This window comes from Plecotus auritus (assembly GCF_963455305.1).
Source record: "Plecotus auritus genome assembly, chromosome: 10".
Taxonomy (NCBI): domain Eukaryota; kingdom Metazoa; phylum Chordata; class Mammalia; order Chiroptera; family Vespertilionidae; genus Plecotus; species Plecotus auritus.
In genome coordinates, this window is record NC_137785.1 from 10,646,786 (window position 1) to 10,661,711 (window position 14,926).

Below are 14,926 nucleotides of genomic sequence, written 5' to 3' on the forward strand. Positions count from 1 at the left end.
CAGGATTAAGTAAGTCGTCCTCGCTGCGTTTTCGTTGACGTGGCACACGGGGCGGGTTACTGTTCCATGAGCGGGACTCTACCCGGAGCACAGCATTCCTCATGCTGGGTGCCTCTCAGGCACCGTCTTGTCTCTTAAACTTTAAAAAAAAAAGGTTTGTGTACTTATTATAAAAGTAAGTTTGGCCCTAACCGGTTTGGCTCAGTGGGTAGAGCGTCGGCCTGCGGACTCAAGGGTCCCAGGTTCGATTCCCGTCAAAGGCATGTACCTTGGTTGCGGGCACATCCCCAGTAGGGGGTGTGCAGGAGGCAGCTGATCGATGTTTTTAACTCTCTATCCCTCTCCCTTCCTCTCTGTAAACATCAATATATTTTTTTTAAAAAGTAAGTTTGTCCGTTGAAGAAAAAAAACGAAGAATACAAATCGCCCATGCTCCCCACCAGCTGGAGATCACGCTGAGAAGAGCTCAGGCTGTGTCTTACAGCCCCTTTCTGTGGGAGGGCACTGGGGCACAGAGAGGTGCAGTGACTTACCCGAGGTCACACAGGAGGGGCGGCCCACCTGGGATGGGACACCTAATTCCTCAGCCTCCTCTTTACGTTTTGCGAAGTCTGCTCTTGGGCACTCTCCATCCCCCCTGATGTTATAATGCGAGGGTCCCCCGCGGCTTTGGCTGGGTTTCAGGGATGCCGTCGAATGGCTGTGTGGATTTCGGTGCCTCAGTGTACCCGGCATGGTGAACACTGAGGAGAATCTGGCGACACAGCCTCCCAGGCCTTCCCCAGCCTCGACCCTGAGAGGCGGTGGCCACGTCCAGGGGTTAAGAGCCAGGACTCCGGAGCCAGACAGCCTCGGTCCACCCCTCCTGTGTGGCCTTGGGCAGGTCACTGCACCTCTCTGTGCCTCCATGTCCTCCCACCTGAATGGGGATAATTCATACTTGCTCATGTGAAACCCTCGGCCTGATGTGTTTTCTGTAGCACACCGGCAGGTCTTACTACATCCCTTGTCAAATGTGGGGTTCTGTACCGAGGGAAAGGTTTGACTAGTCACATGAGTGGGGTCGATAAAAGGCTTGGATAGCCTATAGGCACTCTGATCAGGCTTTGCCACGAAATGGATCTGGTGCCAAAGTTCTGTGGAAACATCTTGTGGTTTTCGGAGCGTGTGGACTCGAGTTGCAGGTGGTGAATACGTCACACAGGGCGGTTCGGAGGATTAAATCGGTTGCGGCCCACCAAGCATTTACTAGAGGGTCTGGCACCGAAGACGTGTTCAACGCGTGTTGGCTGATTAGTCTTTTTATTGGGGTGTAATTTACATATAACAAAATGCCCCTTTTATGTGTACAGTTTGGGGAGTTTTGACAGTTAAGTTCACCCGTGGAGCCACCCGCCCCGCCCCCACCAAATTTGGAACATTTCTATTACCCCAGGAAGCTCCCTGGCGCCCCTTCCCAGCCTGTCTCCCCAACACGTATGCTCAGAGACACCCTTAGCTCGGCCAGGGAGCAGCGTGAATGGGATCCCACCGCGCAGGCGTCTGGCTCCTCCCACTCAACTCAACACCCGGGAGATTCATCCGTGGTTCCTTTTCACGACTGGGCCGCCGTGCTCCGCTGTTGGGACACAGCGCATGTCCCTTCCCCGTTAGGGGCTTCCGGGTTAGGCTATAATGACCACAGAGTCTGTGGACGCCCACCCCAAGCAGTCGAACGGGCCTCTGCTCCCAATTCTCGTGGGAAAAGCCTTAGGAGTGGAAAGGCTGGGTCCCGTGGCAGCTCAGTGTTCACCTTTGCAAGAAACAATCAGCCCTGCCAAGGTTGTGGGTTCGATCCCCAGTCAGGACACATACAAGAAGCAACCAATCAATGCACCAATAAGTGGAACAACAAATCAATGTTTCTCTCTCCTCTCCCCCCCCCCCCCCCCCGCTTAAACATCCATAAAAAATCTATTTTCAAAAATCAAACCGCCCTGACCGGTTTGGCTCAGTGGACAGAGCGTGGGCCTGCGGACTGAAAGGTCCCAAGTTCGATTCCGGTCAAGGGCATGTACCTTGGTTGTGGGCATATCCCCAGTAGGGGGGTGTGCAGGAGGCAGCTGATGGATGTTTCTCTCTCATGGATGTTTCTAACTCTCTATCCCTCTCCCTTCCTCCCTGTAAAAAAAAAATTAATAAAATATTAAAATATATTTTTTTAAAAATCAAACCGTTTTTCCAAAATGGCATCATGGTCATACTCTCCCACCGGCAGAGGCGGGAGAGCTGGGCCCCTCTGCCCATGGCCGCCAGCACTTGGCGACCTGGTGCTTACTGTCCGTTGTTACCTGAGTTACTGATGGTGTCTCCCCCTCCCCCTCCCCCCCCCAGGTGATCCGCACCGACACCTTCAAGCACCTCCGCCACCTGGAGATCCTGCAGCTGAGCAAGAACCTGGTGCGCAAGATCGAGGTGGGCGCCTTCAACGGGCTGCCCAGCCTGAACACGCTGGAGCTGTTCGACAACCGGCTGACCACGGTGCCCACGCAGGCCTTCGAGTACCTGTCCAAGCTGCGGGAGCTCTGGCTGCGCAACAACCCCATCGAGAGCATCCCGTCCTACGCCTTCAACCGCGTGCCCTCGCTGCGGCGCCTCGACCTGGGCGAGCTCAAGCGGCTGGAGTACATCTCGGAGGCGGCCTTCGAGGGCCTGGTCAACCTGCGCTACCTCAACCTGGGCATGTGCAACCTCAAGGACATCCCCAACCTGACGGCCCTGGTGCGGCTGGAGGAGCTGGAGCTGTCGGGCAACCGGCTGGACCTGATCCGCCCGGGCTCCTTCCAGGGCCTCACCAGCCTGCGCAAGCTGTGGCTCATGCACGCCCAGGTGGCCACCATCGAGCGCAACGCCTTCGACGACCTCAAGTCGCTGGAGGAGCTCAACCTGTCCCACAACAACCTGATGTCGTTGCCCCACGACCTCTTCACGCCCCTGCACCGCCTCGAGCGCGTGCACCTCAACCACAACCCCTGGCACTGCAACTGTGACGTGCTCTGGCTCAGCTGGTGGCTCAAGGAGACGGTGCCCAGCAACACCACCTGCTGCGCCCGCTGCCACGCGCCCGCCGGCCTCAAGGGGCGCTACATCGGCGAGCTGGACCAGTCGCACTTCACCTGCTACGCGCCCGTCATCGTGGAGCCGCCCACGGACCTCAACGTGACCGAGGGCATGGCCGCGGAGCTCAAGTGCCGCACGGGCACCTCCATGACCTCGGTCAACTGGCTGACGCCCAACGGCACCCTCATGACGCACGGCTCCTACCGCGTGCGCATCTCCGTGCTGCACGACGGCACCCTCAACTTCACCAACGTCACGGTGCAGGACACGGGCCAGTACACGTGCATGGTGACGAACTCGGCGGGCAACACCACCGCCTCGGCCACGCTCAACGTCTCGGCCGTGGACCCCGTGGCGGCCGGCGGCGCTGCCGGCGGCGGCGGGGGCGGTCCCGGGGGCGGCGGGGGCGGTCCCGGGGGCAGCGGCGGCTACACCTACTTCACCACGGTGACCGTGGAGACGCTGGAGACGCAGCCCGGCGAGGAGGTCCTGCAGACGCGGGGGACGGAGAAGGAGCCGCCGGGGCCCACGACGGATGGCGTCTGGGGCGGGGGCCGGTCTGGGGAGGCGGCCGGCGCGGCCTCGTCGTCCACCACGGCGCCCGCCCCGCGCTCCTCGCGGCCCACGGAGAAGGCGTTCACGGTGCCCATCACGGACGTGACGGAGAACGCGCTCAAGGACCTGGACGACGTCATGAAGACCACCAAGATCATCATCGGCTGCTTCGTGGCCATCACGTTCATGGCCGCCGTGATGCTCGTGGCCTTCTACAAGCTGCGCAAGCAGCACCAGCTCCACAAGCACCACGGGCCCACGCGCACCGTGGAGATCATCAACGTGGAAGACGAGCTGCCCGCCGCCTCGGCCGTGTCCGTGGCCTCCGCGGCCGCCGTGGCGAGCGGGGGCGGCGTGGGCGGGGACAGCCACCTGGCCCTGCCCGCCCTGGAGCGCGACCACCTCAACCACCACCACTACGTGGCGGCCGCCTTCAAGGCGCACTACGGCGGCAACCCCGGCGGCGGCTGCGGCGGCAAGGGCCCGCCGGGCCTCAACTCCATCCACGAACCTCTGCTCTTCAAGAGCGGCTCCAAGGAGAACGTGCAGGAGACGCAGATCTGACGCGGGGACCCTGCGGGAGGCGCAGATCTGGCTCCGCCCCTGGGCGGGACCGGCTCGGGCCGGACTGGGACCCTCCCCGCAGCCCCAGCCCATCGGACCCGCTGGGGACGGTCAGGGAAGACGGGCTCGGAGCCTGCCCGGACCCCAGGGCGGCTGGCCCAGCGAGGACAGGGTGGGCCCCGGGCGCGGAGCCCGTGGTTCCGGCCTCGCCCCCATCCCCGGTGACTGGAGGGGATGCAGGATTCATAAGGGGCCAGGACCCACCCCTCCCCCGCGCCCGCTTTTCCTCCCGGCTCTCCCGACCAACCGTCCCGCCCTCCACCTTCCAGGGGAAAGAGGAGCTTTTTTTGAGGGGCGTCTTTCCCCTCATCCCCCAACAACCCTCCTTTTAAGATTCATTTTTTGCAGTTTGACGCCTGCCCCCCCTCCCACCCATCCACCCTCGAAACGGAAGAGACAGACACGTGGTCGTCGGCGCCTCCAGACACCCTGGCCCCGCCCCCTCCCGCGCCCACGCGGTCCCCAGGGCCCTTAGCTGGGGGGGCGCCCCAGCGCCCACCCCTCCACACACAGACTCTTTTGATACTGAAGGGAGGTTTGCGGCAACGACTACCTGCTCTGTAATTACTTTAAAAAAAAACACGGAAAAAGTAAAAAAAATATTTTTTGGGTCATGAAAGCATGGAAAAGAGAGAAAACGAAGTGAATGTGGATCGGGAGCTAAAGGAGAGGATGTCACGGGGCGTGCAGGGGAATGTGACCCTTCACCCTTTTCACCCTTGAAAAGGTGAGGGCCCAGGAGGGGCCCCATCACCTGGCACTAGTATGTCATCTCCCTGCAGCCCTTCTGAGGCAGGTCCTGGGGTGCTCTCTCCGCCCCCACCTCTCAGCAGAAATGGAGGGGCCCGTATTAGTTTCCTGGGGCTGCCATAAAAACTGGGTGGCCCAGAACAGCCGGAATGTGGTGTCACAGGTCAAGATCCGGGAGTCTGGGGGGGGTGGGGCCTGGCTGGTAACCCCAGACGTTCCTAGGCTGGCGGCAGCTTTACCCAAACCTCCCCTGCATCTCCATGTCGCCTTCCCTCTGAGCGTGCCTGCCTCTGTGTCCCAGTTGCCCCTTTTCATTAGGACGCTGGTCATGCTGGGTGAGGGCCCTTCCTCCTCCAGCCTCACCTCCCTGGCCCATCTGCAAGGACTGTGTCCACGTCCGGTCACACTCAGTTCCTGGTCAGCATCTCAGCGTGTCTCACGGGGCGGGGGGGGGGGGGGGGGACGGGGGGACGGACGGGCACAATTCAAGCCGAGCCAGAGCGCCCGTCTCCTCTGCACACCGTTTGTTCACACACTGCCTCAGCAAAGCGGGTCTCTGTGAAAGGGGGTGACCTGGGGGCAAGGGGTGCTCCCTGGGGCCTGCTGGATCAAAGGGAGCCACACATTGTCTTGTGAATGCAGAGAACCGAGGAATGGGGTGGGGGGGGGCAGGGTCCAGGCCTGGGGAGGGGGGGCAGGCTACACTGTCCCTCAGGGTGGGCCGCATGCAGAACCCCACCCCCCAGGGCTAGCAGCCAGGAGCAAACCCAGGGGTGAGTAGGGAGGCCAAGGTGCTGGCGTTTGAGCCTCTAGAGGACTGGGCCCCCGGGGCTGCCATCCATGCTGTCTAGACAGGCAGAGGCCGACAGAGGCGGGTCCACTCAGGATGAGGCTCGGCCACGCACACGCAGGGCTGGGCCCCAGAGCAGGCCGGGTCTCAGCCCCCTCTGCCCCCTCACCTCAGCCCAGCCTGGCCCCGTATAGAGCAGGGCTGGGTGCTGTGAAGGACACCCAGGCCCCCTGGAGTTGAGGACAGAAGTGGGGGCCCACAGCAGTTTATCTTAAAGCAACTTCTTCCCTCATGGGCAGAGGCAGCAGCCGCCATGGCTGGGATCTCGGGCCCTTTCTGTCAGCGCCTGTCTGCTCTGCGCCTGTCGACTTGGGACTCTCCCTCGCTCCCTCTTTCATGCTCTCTTTCTCCCTCGTCCTCTTTCAGAGCCATCCTGGTTGCCATGGCAACACTGCAGCGGGTACCAGGTGGCGGCTGGGGGCAGGGAGCCGGCGCTGCTGCAGACTCTGCCATTTCCAATGCCAAGGCGCACTGGCTGGGGCTCGTTTGGGGGGCACTGGGCCACCTCAGGCCTCACAGGCTTCTCCTTGACCGATGGGACGTGGGGAGGAGGGAGGGACAGTGTGGGGGTGAGAATACAACACTGGGAGGGGTGCTGCTGGCCTGGTGGCCGGGGAGGAGGATGAATGGTCCAAAGTCAAGGTGAACTGAGGTCCTGGTCCCGGGCTGGGGTAGCCGACTCCATCCCGCCGCCTTGTGGGGAGACGAGGAACGACCAGGCCAGGCCTCCAGACCTTGCGGAGGGGAGATGAGGGCCTGGCCTGGCCGGGGACAGAATGGCAGCCAGCCCAGGTGAGATGTGGGTGGGGGCTGGAAAGATGGAGGTCCAGGGAGGCCAGCACAGACAGCAGAGCCAGCAGAGGGATCAGAGACGGACACAGAGACCCAAATGGAGGAACGTTGTGTCAAGGCCTGGGGGAGTGGCCGCGGGGGTGCGGGGGGGGGGGGGTGTGGATTGGAAACACAGGAGCAAGGGCACAGACTGAGAGCCCCAGTCCCTGTCACCATCTCTTCTCCCTGCTCCCAAAACCTCAACCCCCACCCCAAGCAGGATGCAGTTTCCATGACAACCTGGCCGGCCAGAAAGGGGGCGGGGGACTGCAGAGGAAATTTTCCACATCAGCAGCAAGGGAGGAGGTATGATGCAGGGAAGGAAATGGCCCATACGATGGGGGCCACGCAGGGCCCCTGGAACCCCAAATCACCATGCCCACCGCCCCGAGGATCGTCACCCCGCCTCCACCCAGCAAACTGGCACCCTCACCTCTGGGCTGCGGGGAAGGGGGACGGCTTGGGAGAGGCTCAAGGGTCAAATGTCCAAAGATCAGCGGCTGCCCAGGCCTCGTGTGTGTGCAGGGCGGGCAGCCAGCAGCTGACAGAGCTCGGACCACAGACCAGACCACCAGACTCGAGGACATGGCCCTGGACAGGGTCCCGCGGAGGGTGGGGGTGGTGGGCTACGGCCGTCTCGGTGAGTTCCTGACTGTCTGGGGCTCTTCCCCAGGCCCCTTCCTGAAGCCCCCAAAGCCCTGTGTCCACCACAAACACACCTTTCACCCATGTCTGTGTCTGCGCCCTGGCTGGCTGGCTGCCTGAGCAGCTTCTACTCCCCACGGTGGGGTCTGTCCCCTTCTCTAGGCCTCTGTCCCCCTCCCCCTGGGTCTCTGTCCCCTGTTCTCTGAGTCTCTTTCCCTCCTCCCAGGACAGTCCCTGGTCTCCCACCTGCTGACTCAGGGGCCGGAACTGGGCCTAGAACTGGTTTTTGTCTGGAATCGAGACCCGGGACGCCTGGCGGGGAAAGTGCCCCCCTCCCTGCAGCTGCAGAACCTCGCTGCCCTTGGGGAGAGGTCAGTGACCTTGCCCTGAGAGAGCGGGGCTCCCGGAGCGAAGCTCCAGTTCTGGCCTCCCTTAGCTTCTGTGTGACCTCAGGCAAGTCCCTCACCCTCTCTGCGCCTTGCGTCACCCAAGTATGAATTGGGACAAGCGCCTCCATCCCGTTTCCCCTCCCAGGCCTGAGTGAAGAGTGACAGGCCACTACAGACTGAGGAAATCTGGGGAGGGGAGGCCTAATCTCTCTCCAAGGCCCTCCCCATCTCTCCCCTCTCCTAGGCACCCTGACCTTGTGGTGGAAGTGGCCCATCCCAAAATAATCCAGGAATCTGGGGCACAGATCCTGCGCCATGCCAATCTCCTGGTGAGCCCTGCCCCTTCCTCCTTGGCCCCACCCCACCCCAAAGTGGGATGGGTCCCCTGACCTCTGCCCACGTACCTTCACCCACCCCAGGTGGGGTCCCCCTCAGCCCTGGCTGACCAGGCCACAGAGCGGCAGCTCCTGGAGGCATCAAAACGCTGGAACCACGCTGTGTTCGTGGCCCGGGGGGCCCTGTGGGGCACGGAGGACATCAGCAGATTGGACTCAGCTGGGGGCCTCCAGGTGAGGGCCTGTTGGGGTCCCCAGGACGCGGAGGGGCTTTGCAGAGACCCCCCACACACACACCCCCGCTGACCCTGGCTGTCACTTCCAGAGCCTCCGTGTCACTATGGCTACACATCCCGATGGCTTCCGGCTGGAGGGACCCCTGGCTGCAGCTCGGAGTACTGGGCCTCGCACTGTGCTCTATGAAGGCCCTGTCCGCGGGCTCTGCCCCTTTGCCCCCCGCAACTCCAACACCATGGCAGCTGCCGCCCTGGCGGCCCCCAGCCTGGGTTTCGACGGCGTGATCGGGGTGCTTGTGGCGGACCTCAGGTGAGATACGCTGAGCAGGGGGTTGGACTGGGGCCAGCCAGACAGACTGACCACCCTGCTTGCCCTAGCCTCACGGACATGCACGTGGTGGATGTGGAGCTGAGCGGACCCCCAGGCCCCACAGGACGAAGCTTTGCTGTGCACACCCACAGAGAGAACCCCGCCGAGCCCGGCGCTGTCACGGGCTCTGCCACCGTCACTGCCTTCTGGCGCAGCCTCCTGGGTATGGCCAGGCCCCTCCAGTGTTAGTGGCCCCGGTCCCCCGGCCCCGGGCCCTGTGCTCCGCAGAGCTTGGGTCTCGGGCTCTGGTTCTGCAGTTCTGGTTCTGTCTCTGTTGGTTGATCTTTATTTTGTAGTCTCCTTAGCCTTCTACACCATGGCTTTGAACCCTTTCACTTCTCTCCCCATCTCTGGCCGCTCTCCAGGGGTCTGTCCCCCTCGGGGTTTGCCCCTCTGTTCCTTCCTCCAGGTGGGTCTCTCCCGTCTCTCTCTCAGCCTTTCATTCCCCGTGTATCTCCCCGCAGGCTGCTGCCAGCTCCCTTCCAGGCCCGGAATCCACATCTGCTGAGAAGTCTCCTCCCCAGGACATCCTCATCTCATTTCCCTCCCCCCACCGCCACCACCGCCACCGTGCGGCCGCTGCCCTGGCCTCAGTTTCCCCGGACCCCCTCCTGTCTCAGTAAAGATGCACAGCCTGGTTACCCTTCTGTGACGTCACGCTGCGTCTGCACACGGGGCATCACGCCACCTCAGGGGGCGGGCTCGGCTGGGAGCAAAAAGCCGGGAAGCCATCGCGAGAACCTATCCACTACATTTCCCAGAATCCTCTGAGCGGCAGGGAGAGGGGGGTGAGCGAAGGCGAGGGCCTCTGCAGAGCGCACTACTGAGGTTCACCGCGGAGAGTGACGGAAGTTGCCCTCCCGCGATCTCGGAGGCGGAGGACTTCCGGGCCACGCCGCCCAGACGTTCCTCGCGGAGGCCGCCGGGAGTCGTAGTCTAACACGCGGGAGCGCCGGGAGCTGTAGTCTGCGCCGCCTACCCAGTCAGCGCCGTGCTTCCTGCTCCGCACTCGGAGCCCAGAGTCGCTGCCCAGGGGGATGCGGGAGCCCCTGGTTCCGGGGAGCAGAGAGCAGGCGGGGTGAGGGGCGTTGCTTGGCAACGGGCAAGCGCCGCGGTTGGGGTATGGGTTGGGGAAGGGGCTCTGTTGCCAGGTGACAGGAAGAGAAAACCCCGTTGTTTAGTGATGGGAGGGCAGTCGTCTGTTGCTAGGCGACCAAAAGAGACCCTGTTACCTAGAGACAGGAGGAGGATTCCTCTGTTGCTAAGTAACTAGAGGAGAGACTTGTGGGGTGGGGGGTTCTCTGTTGCTAGGTAACCAGAGAGGGAGCCTGTTACCTACAGACAGGAGGGGGGTTTCTTTGTTGCTGGGTGAGCAGAAAGGGAGCCTTTTGCTTAGGCATGGGGGATGGAGGTACCCTGTTGCCAGGAGAGGGACCCGGGAGCAGGGTCAGGGCCCAGTGTTCCCTCAGATTTCACCCTGCCCCCGCCTCAGTGGTAAATGGTGGTGCTTCCGGAGCTTACTGACAGTTTGGGCCTCCAGCTCCAGGTCCCGGTCTCCTGAGCACCTTCTCCTGCGCCCCCCAAGCAGGAGCGGAGGGCGGCATGTCCCAAGGCCCAGGAGCGCAGCCAAGACCACCCTCTGTGTACCACGAGCGGCAGCGCCTGGAGCTGTGTGCCATCCACGCCCTCAACAACGTCCTGCAGCAGCGGCTCTTTAGCCAGGAGGCTGCCGATGAGATCTGCAAGAGGTGACCTCACCCACCCCCGCCCTGGAACCACCCACCGGGGTCTTAGCAAGGCAGGGGCAGAGCCCAGGGTTTCCGCTGCCACATCACCCGCTGGGCTGGCCCCTGGGACTGGGAGATGGACGTGTGGCCTCCTGCACCTGTCCATCCGCAGGGCCTCACCCACTCAGGCCTTGCCCTCCCTTATCTGGGCCTTTATCCCCCTCACCCTGTCCTGTCTGGGCCCTGGGCCCCACTTCCCCTCTGGCCACCAGCTTCTGGTTTTTCCCCTCCAATCCATCTACACTCTCCCCAGCGCTGCCCCTGCCCCTCCCCTGGCTCCCCAGCAGCCTGATATCCAAGGCCCTGCGTGCTCTGCTCCCCAACTGCTCTGCAGCTTCAGATCTCACTGCTCCCCCAAAACCGCGTTCCTCTCCAGGGATGGAGGAGTCCCGCTATGAGGCCTCTGGGCCTTGGCGTGGCCTGTTCTGCTGGCATGGCGTCCTCTTGGCAGCCTGGAATGTTCCTCCTTACCGTTCAAGATTTCAAACACTTCTTTATTGTCTCTCTGCCTCACCCCTGCCCCCCTACACACGCACACACCCCTGGCCCCAGCTCAGGCCCCATCGTCCCCCAGGCCCTCCCCTTGGCCTCCAGTCTCCCCATTCCACCAGGGTCCCCACATGATCCTCAGCCAGGAGGTGACCCTGTGTCATTGCTCGCAGCCCTCTGGGGTGCCCCGTACCCTCAGGCTGAGTCTCAGCCCCTGAGGCTGATTGTTGAGAACTGACTCATCTCTGTCTTTCAGAACAGGGAGCGGTCAGCGCTCTCAGGCCGAGGCCTTGCCGGAGACCCAGAGTCCAGTGCGAGCCCTGCCCCGAGGGGTCAGGGAAATATACAAAGAAAAATGACACACAAATTTGCCCCTTTCTGACCTGCCCACCAAAGGCCAGAGAGAGAACAAAGGCGCTATTGTTCAGAGGTGGAGGGCCCAGAGAGACAGTGGGGCTGGGTGGCCCTCCCGAGGGGAGGGGAGAGGGGATGGCTGGAGGAGAGGCTGGGGGCAGGGACACAAGAGCTGTGGCTGGGAAAGGGGGGGGAGGGGACTGAGGCTAGGCAGCCACAGGGGCCTGGCCATGTGGGACCTTGAAGGCTGGGCTGAGGGGCTGGGACTCCATCATGGTGATGGTGCACCAGGGAGGCCTGAGAGTGTGGGAGGGGCAGGGGCAGTGACAGGCATGGGAAGAGCCTTGGGCCCTGTGGGAGGTGCGCTGGAGGGGGACTGGGGGCTGGGTGAGGGTCCAGGTGGAGGAGGACAAGGCCTAGGCAGAGAGGTGTGGCTGGAGGAGGGGGTGGGGGGAAGGGAGGCAGATAGAGTGCGGGGGGGGGGGGGGGGGGGAGGAGGGGACAGGAAGGATAGGGAGGAAGAGTTCCAATGCTGGTGACTCGCAGACCCTGGGACTCTCATGCTTTGTGGGAAGGGGGGAGACCTTTCTAGGGGCCCAGCTCAGTCTCTGACCACCCCCCAACCAGGTTGGCCCCAGACTGCCGGCTGAACCCCCACCGCAGCTTCCTGGGCACCGGCAACTATGACGTCAATGTGATCATGGCGGCCCTGCAGGGGCTGGGCCTGGCCGCTGTGTGGTGGGATCGAAGGAGGTGGGACCTGAAGCTCCGTGTCCTGTGCGGGGCTTGGCACAGTGGGTGTGGTGTGATGACAGAGCGGGCAGGAGCGGGGTGGGGGGGGGTGGGGCGGGGAGGTCCGGAAGGAGGGAGGGCAGGAGGGAGGGGAAGGTGGCTGTAGGTTTGCATGGTGGACGCTGGCTGGTGGGCCGATGGGTTGGAGGTGGTAGAAGGATGTGTGGGATGACCAGACGGTCGATGGATGATGGGTGGATGGTGGGTAAATTCATGGAAACTGGGTGACTAACTGGGTGGGGAATGGGTGGTTGGATGTGTGGAGTGGGCGGTGCCTGGGCGAGGAGCTGTGTGAATGGACAGGTAAGTGAGGGGTTGAGTGAACAAAGGATGGATAGTTAGTTGACAGGCGGTGGACAGCAATGGGTGGCTGGATGGGTAGCGCAGATGAGTCGGGTGGGTGGTGGGTAAGTTTGTGGGTAGGGAGCTGGCTGGGTGGCCGTTGACTGCATCAGCGGGTGAATGCTGTTTGGGATGATGGGTAGCTGGATGGTGGGCGGTGGTTAGATGGCTGGGAGCTTTGGATGGGGGTGGACAGGTGGTGTAGGGTGGATGGGTAATGGGTAGATCAATGGCAGATGCGTGGAGAGTGATGGAGAGTTGGGTGGGAGGTGGAGATGGTGGGAGATGGTGGTTGGGGGCTTGGATGGGTGGGTGGTGGCCGGATGAACAGATGGTGGTGGGGCAGGGAGGGGGTTGACTAGGGGTCGGATGAGTGGGCAGATGATGGGTAGATGGGGAAGTGGGTGGGCAAGGGATCGATGGGTGGTGGAGGGAGGAGAAGGAGCCCGTGCGGGTGGGTGAACAGGTGGAAGGAGACGGTGGGCTGGTGAGGCGAGTCCTTGGGTGGCTCCCTGGTCACTGCTGCTGCGCCCGCCTGGGCCGTGCACAGTGACGGGAGCCCTGATGTGGCGTCCCTGCCCCCCGCGCAGGCCCCTGTCCCAGCTGGCCCTGCCCCATGTGCTGGGGCTGATCCTGAACCTGCCGGCGCCCGTGTCGCTGGGGCTGCTGTCGCTGCCGCTGCGCCGGCGGCACTGGGTGGCCCTGCGCCAGGTGGACGGAGTCTACTACAACCTGGACTCCAAGCTGCGGGCTCCGGAGGCGCTGGGGGATGAGGACGGCCTCAGGTGAGGGGAGATGGGGAGCCCCCGACCCCAAAAGGCTGCGCCAGGCCCCAGGGCCTCAGTCTCCCCGTTTCCCCGCCCAGGGCCTTCCTGGGGGCCGTGCTGGCCCCGGGCCTGTGCCAGGTGCTGGTGGTGGTGACCAAGGAGGTGGAGGAGAAGAGCAGCTGGCTGCAGACCGACTGACCCCGAGGAGGGAACCCCTGCCGCCCTGCCTGTCCCTGCTCGAGCCCCGGAGTCCCATCCAGCATCCAGCTCCACGGGAGCCTCCCGACCTCACCACCTCCCTTCATGGGCCCCGCGGAGGCCCCGCCCCTTCCCCCATGCCCCCTGTCGCTGCTGCCTCAATAAATCGGATTTGTTCCTTTCCCGGTGTTACTGCTTTCCCAGCGAGGCTGGTCCCCCACGGCCCTGCCCTGCCTCCCAGCTGACCTGTGGGTCCCAGCCCCGGGCCTGCTTCCTCCCGCCCTGTGGGCCCAGGTTCCCAGGGGGCAGAGGCCGGCACCTGGGTGCCACCAGCGTGTCCTGCGGGACGGCGCCCGGGAGAAGGCAGGGTTCATTCCTTGACTCTCATTTCTATTCCCTGGGCCCAGAAGGTGGCCCCGCCCGAATCCCCAGAAACTGGGAACAGGTGCGATCACATGGCAAGGGCAGTGGAGGCTGCAGGGCGCTGACCTTGAAGCTGACCTTGAGGCGGAGAGGCTTCTGCGGTCTCAGAAGCTCGAGGGTCCTGGGGAGCGGAGAGGGAGGCAGGAGAGGAGTCCGAGAAAGGCGAGGCAGGGCCCAGCCATGGAACCCAGGCCAGGCCCAGCCACTCACACGCAGCTTTAAGGACAGAGGGCCCAACGGGCAAGGAACAGCCCCCCAGCCCCCCGCGGCGCCGGCCCCGCCCACACTGGACTGGCCCCGTCGGACTCCTGGTGGACCTGTGGCTGCCACAGTGTTGAAGACTGTGTTGCCCTCAGCGAGGTTTGTTGGAAAGAACAGCCTTGGCGAAGGAATACAGCGTCGTGGGCATCCGCGAGGGCAGGGCGTGGCCTCACAGAGAAGGCGCCATTGAGTGCTACTGGAAGGAGGGAGCCATGGGCGGGTCCGGGGGACCAGCATTCCCGCAGGGAGAGGGGCGAGTGCAAAGGCCCTGGGGCAGGCATGTGCCCTGAGGAGGGAGACAGGGCAGGAGGGGAGGGTGGAGAGCTGACAAATGGGAAGCCGTGCCCAGGAGGCGGCAGTTTTAAACAGAGCAAGGACCACTAGCTCCCTGAGGCGTCTCCTCCTCCTCACCAGACAGGCCCCTGTTCCCTGTCTTCCCCCCTCCACCAGGCCCCCGGCCCTCCCTGCAGCTTCCCCGTTAGGTCTGCTTTCCCGGTGCCCCCTGAGCCCCAGCTCTGGGTGGGGCCTGTGAGCCAGGCGCTTGCCCACCCCAGGTCTCAGGGAGGAGAAAGCAACGGGACAGGAAGACCTCCCCTGTCCCATGGGGGTGGGGGGGGGCGTTAACAGGGGTCCCATGGGACACTTTGGGGTCACAGGAAGGTGAGGGGACCTGGGAGGCCAGCTGTGGAAGGCTGAGAGGTGTCCAGAGGGCCAGGGGGAGGGGAGGAGGGAGCCTTTCCAGAATTGGGAACAACTCAGACCTGGGAGGCTGAGCGGAGCCGTCTGCCCTGTGGTTATCTGAGGAGGTGATGAGAGATGAGGTGGATGC

The 14,926-nt window shown here is 63.3% G+C and overlaps 3 protein-coding genes across 14 annotated transcripts in view; all 3 read left to right on the forward strand.

The window, feature by feature from the left end:
* Positions 1–4,897, forward strand: part of LRRC4B (leucine rich repeat containing 4B) — a 41,755-nt gene extending 36,858 nt beyond the window's left edge. For all 7 annotated transcript variants that reach the window (XM_080645746.1, XM_080645747.1, XM_080645744.1 and 4 more), the window contains one exon: positions 2,374–4,897. In XM_080645746.1, the coding sequence (XP_080501872.1) occupies positions 2,374–4,218 (1,845 nt within the window). In that variant the 3' untranslated portion in view covers positions 4,219–4,897. The remainder of the gene's footprint in view (positions 1–2,373) is intronic.
* Positions 4,898–7,202: 2,305 nt separating this feature from the next.
* Positions 7,203–9,331, forward strand: ASPDH (aspartate dehydrogenase domain containing). The gene is made up of 7 exons (XM_080645753.1): positions 7,203–7,349; positions 7,581–7,725; positions 7,988–8,072; positions 8,163–8,312; positions 8,404–8,624; positions 8,693–8,847; positions 9,149–9,331. Exons 1-7 carry the CDS (start codon positions 7,295–7,297, stop codon positions 9,190–9,192), a joined length of 855 nt encoding a protein of 284 aa, XP_080501879.1. The 5' UTR covers positions 7,203–7,294; the 3' UTR covers positions 9,193–9,331.
* Positions 9,332–9,463: 132 nt separating this feature from the next.
* On the forward strand, positions 9,464–13,595 carry JOSD2 (Josephin domain containing 2). 6 transcript variants are annotated; one of them, XM_080644175.1, is made up of 6 exons: positions 9,639–9,762; positions 10,225–10,432; positions 11,217–11,292; positions 11,942–12,067; positions 13,039–13,233; positions 13,314–13,595. In XM_080644175.1, the coding sequence occupies exons 2-6, from the start codon at positions 10,417–10,419 to the stop codon at positions 13,411–13,413; spliced, it is 513 nt and encodes a 170-aa protein (XP_080500301.1). In that variant the 5' UTR covers positions 9,639–9,762; positions 10,225–10,416; the 3' UTR covers positions 13,414–13,595. The 6 variants fall into 6 exon arrangements, with proteins under 6 accessions (XP_080500298.1, XP_080500297.1, XP_080500301.1 ...); XM_080644170.1 differs by lacking the exon at positions 9,639–9,762 and adding an exon at positions 10,064–10,178 and having other exon boundaries at positions 10,273–10,432; XM_080644172.1 differs by lacking the exon at positions 11,217–11,292 and having other exon boundaries at positions 9,464–9,762; positions 10,273–10,432.
* The last annotated feature ends 1,331 nt before the right edge of the window (positions 13,596–14,926 follow it).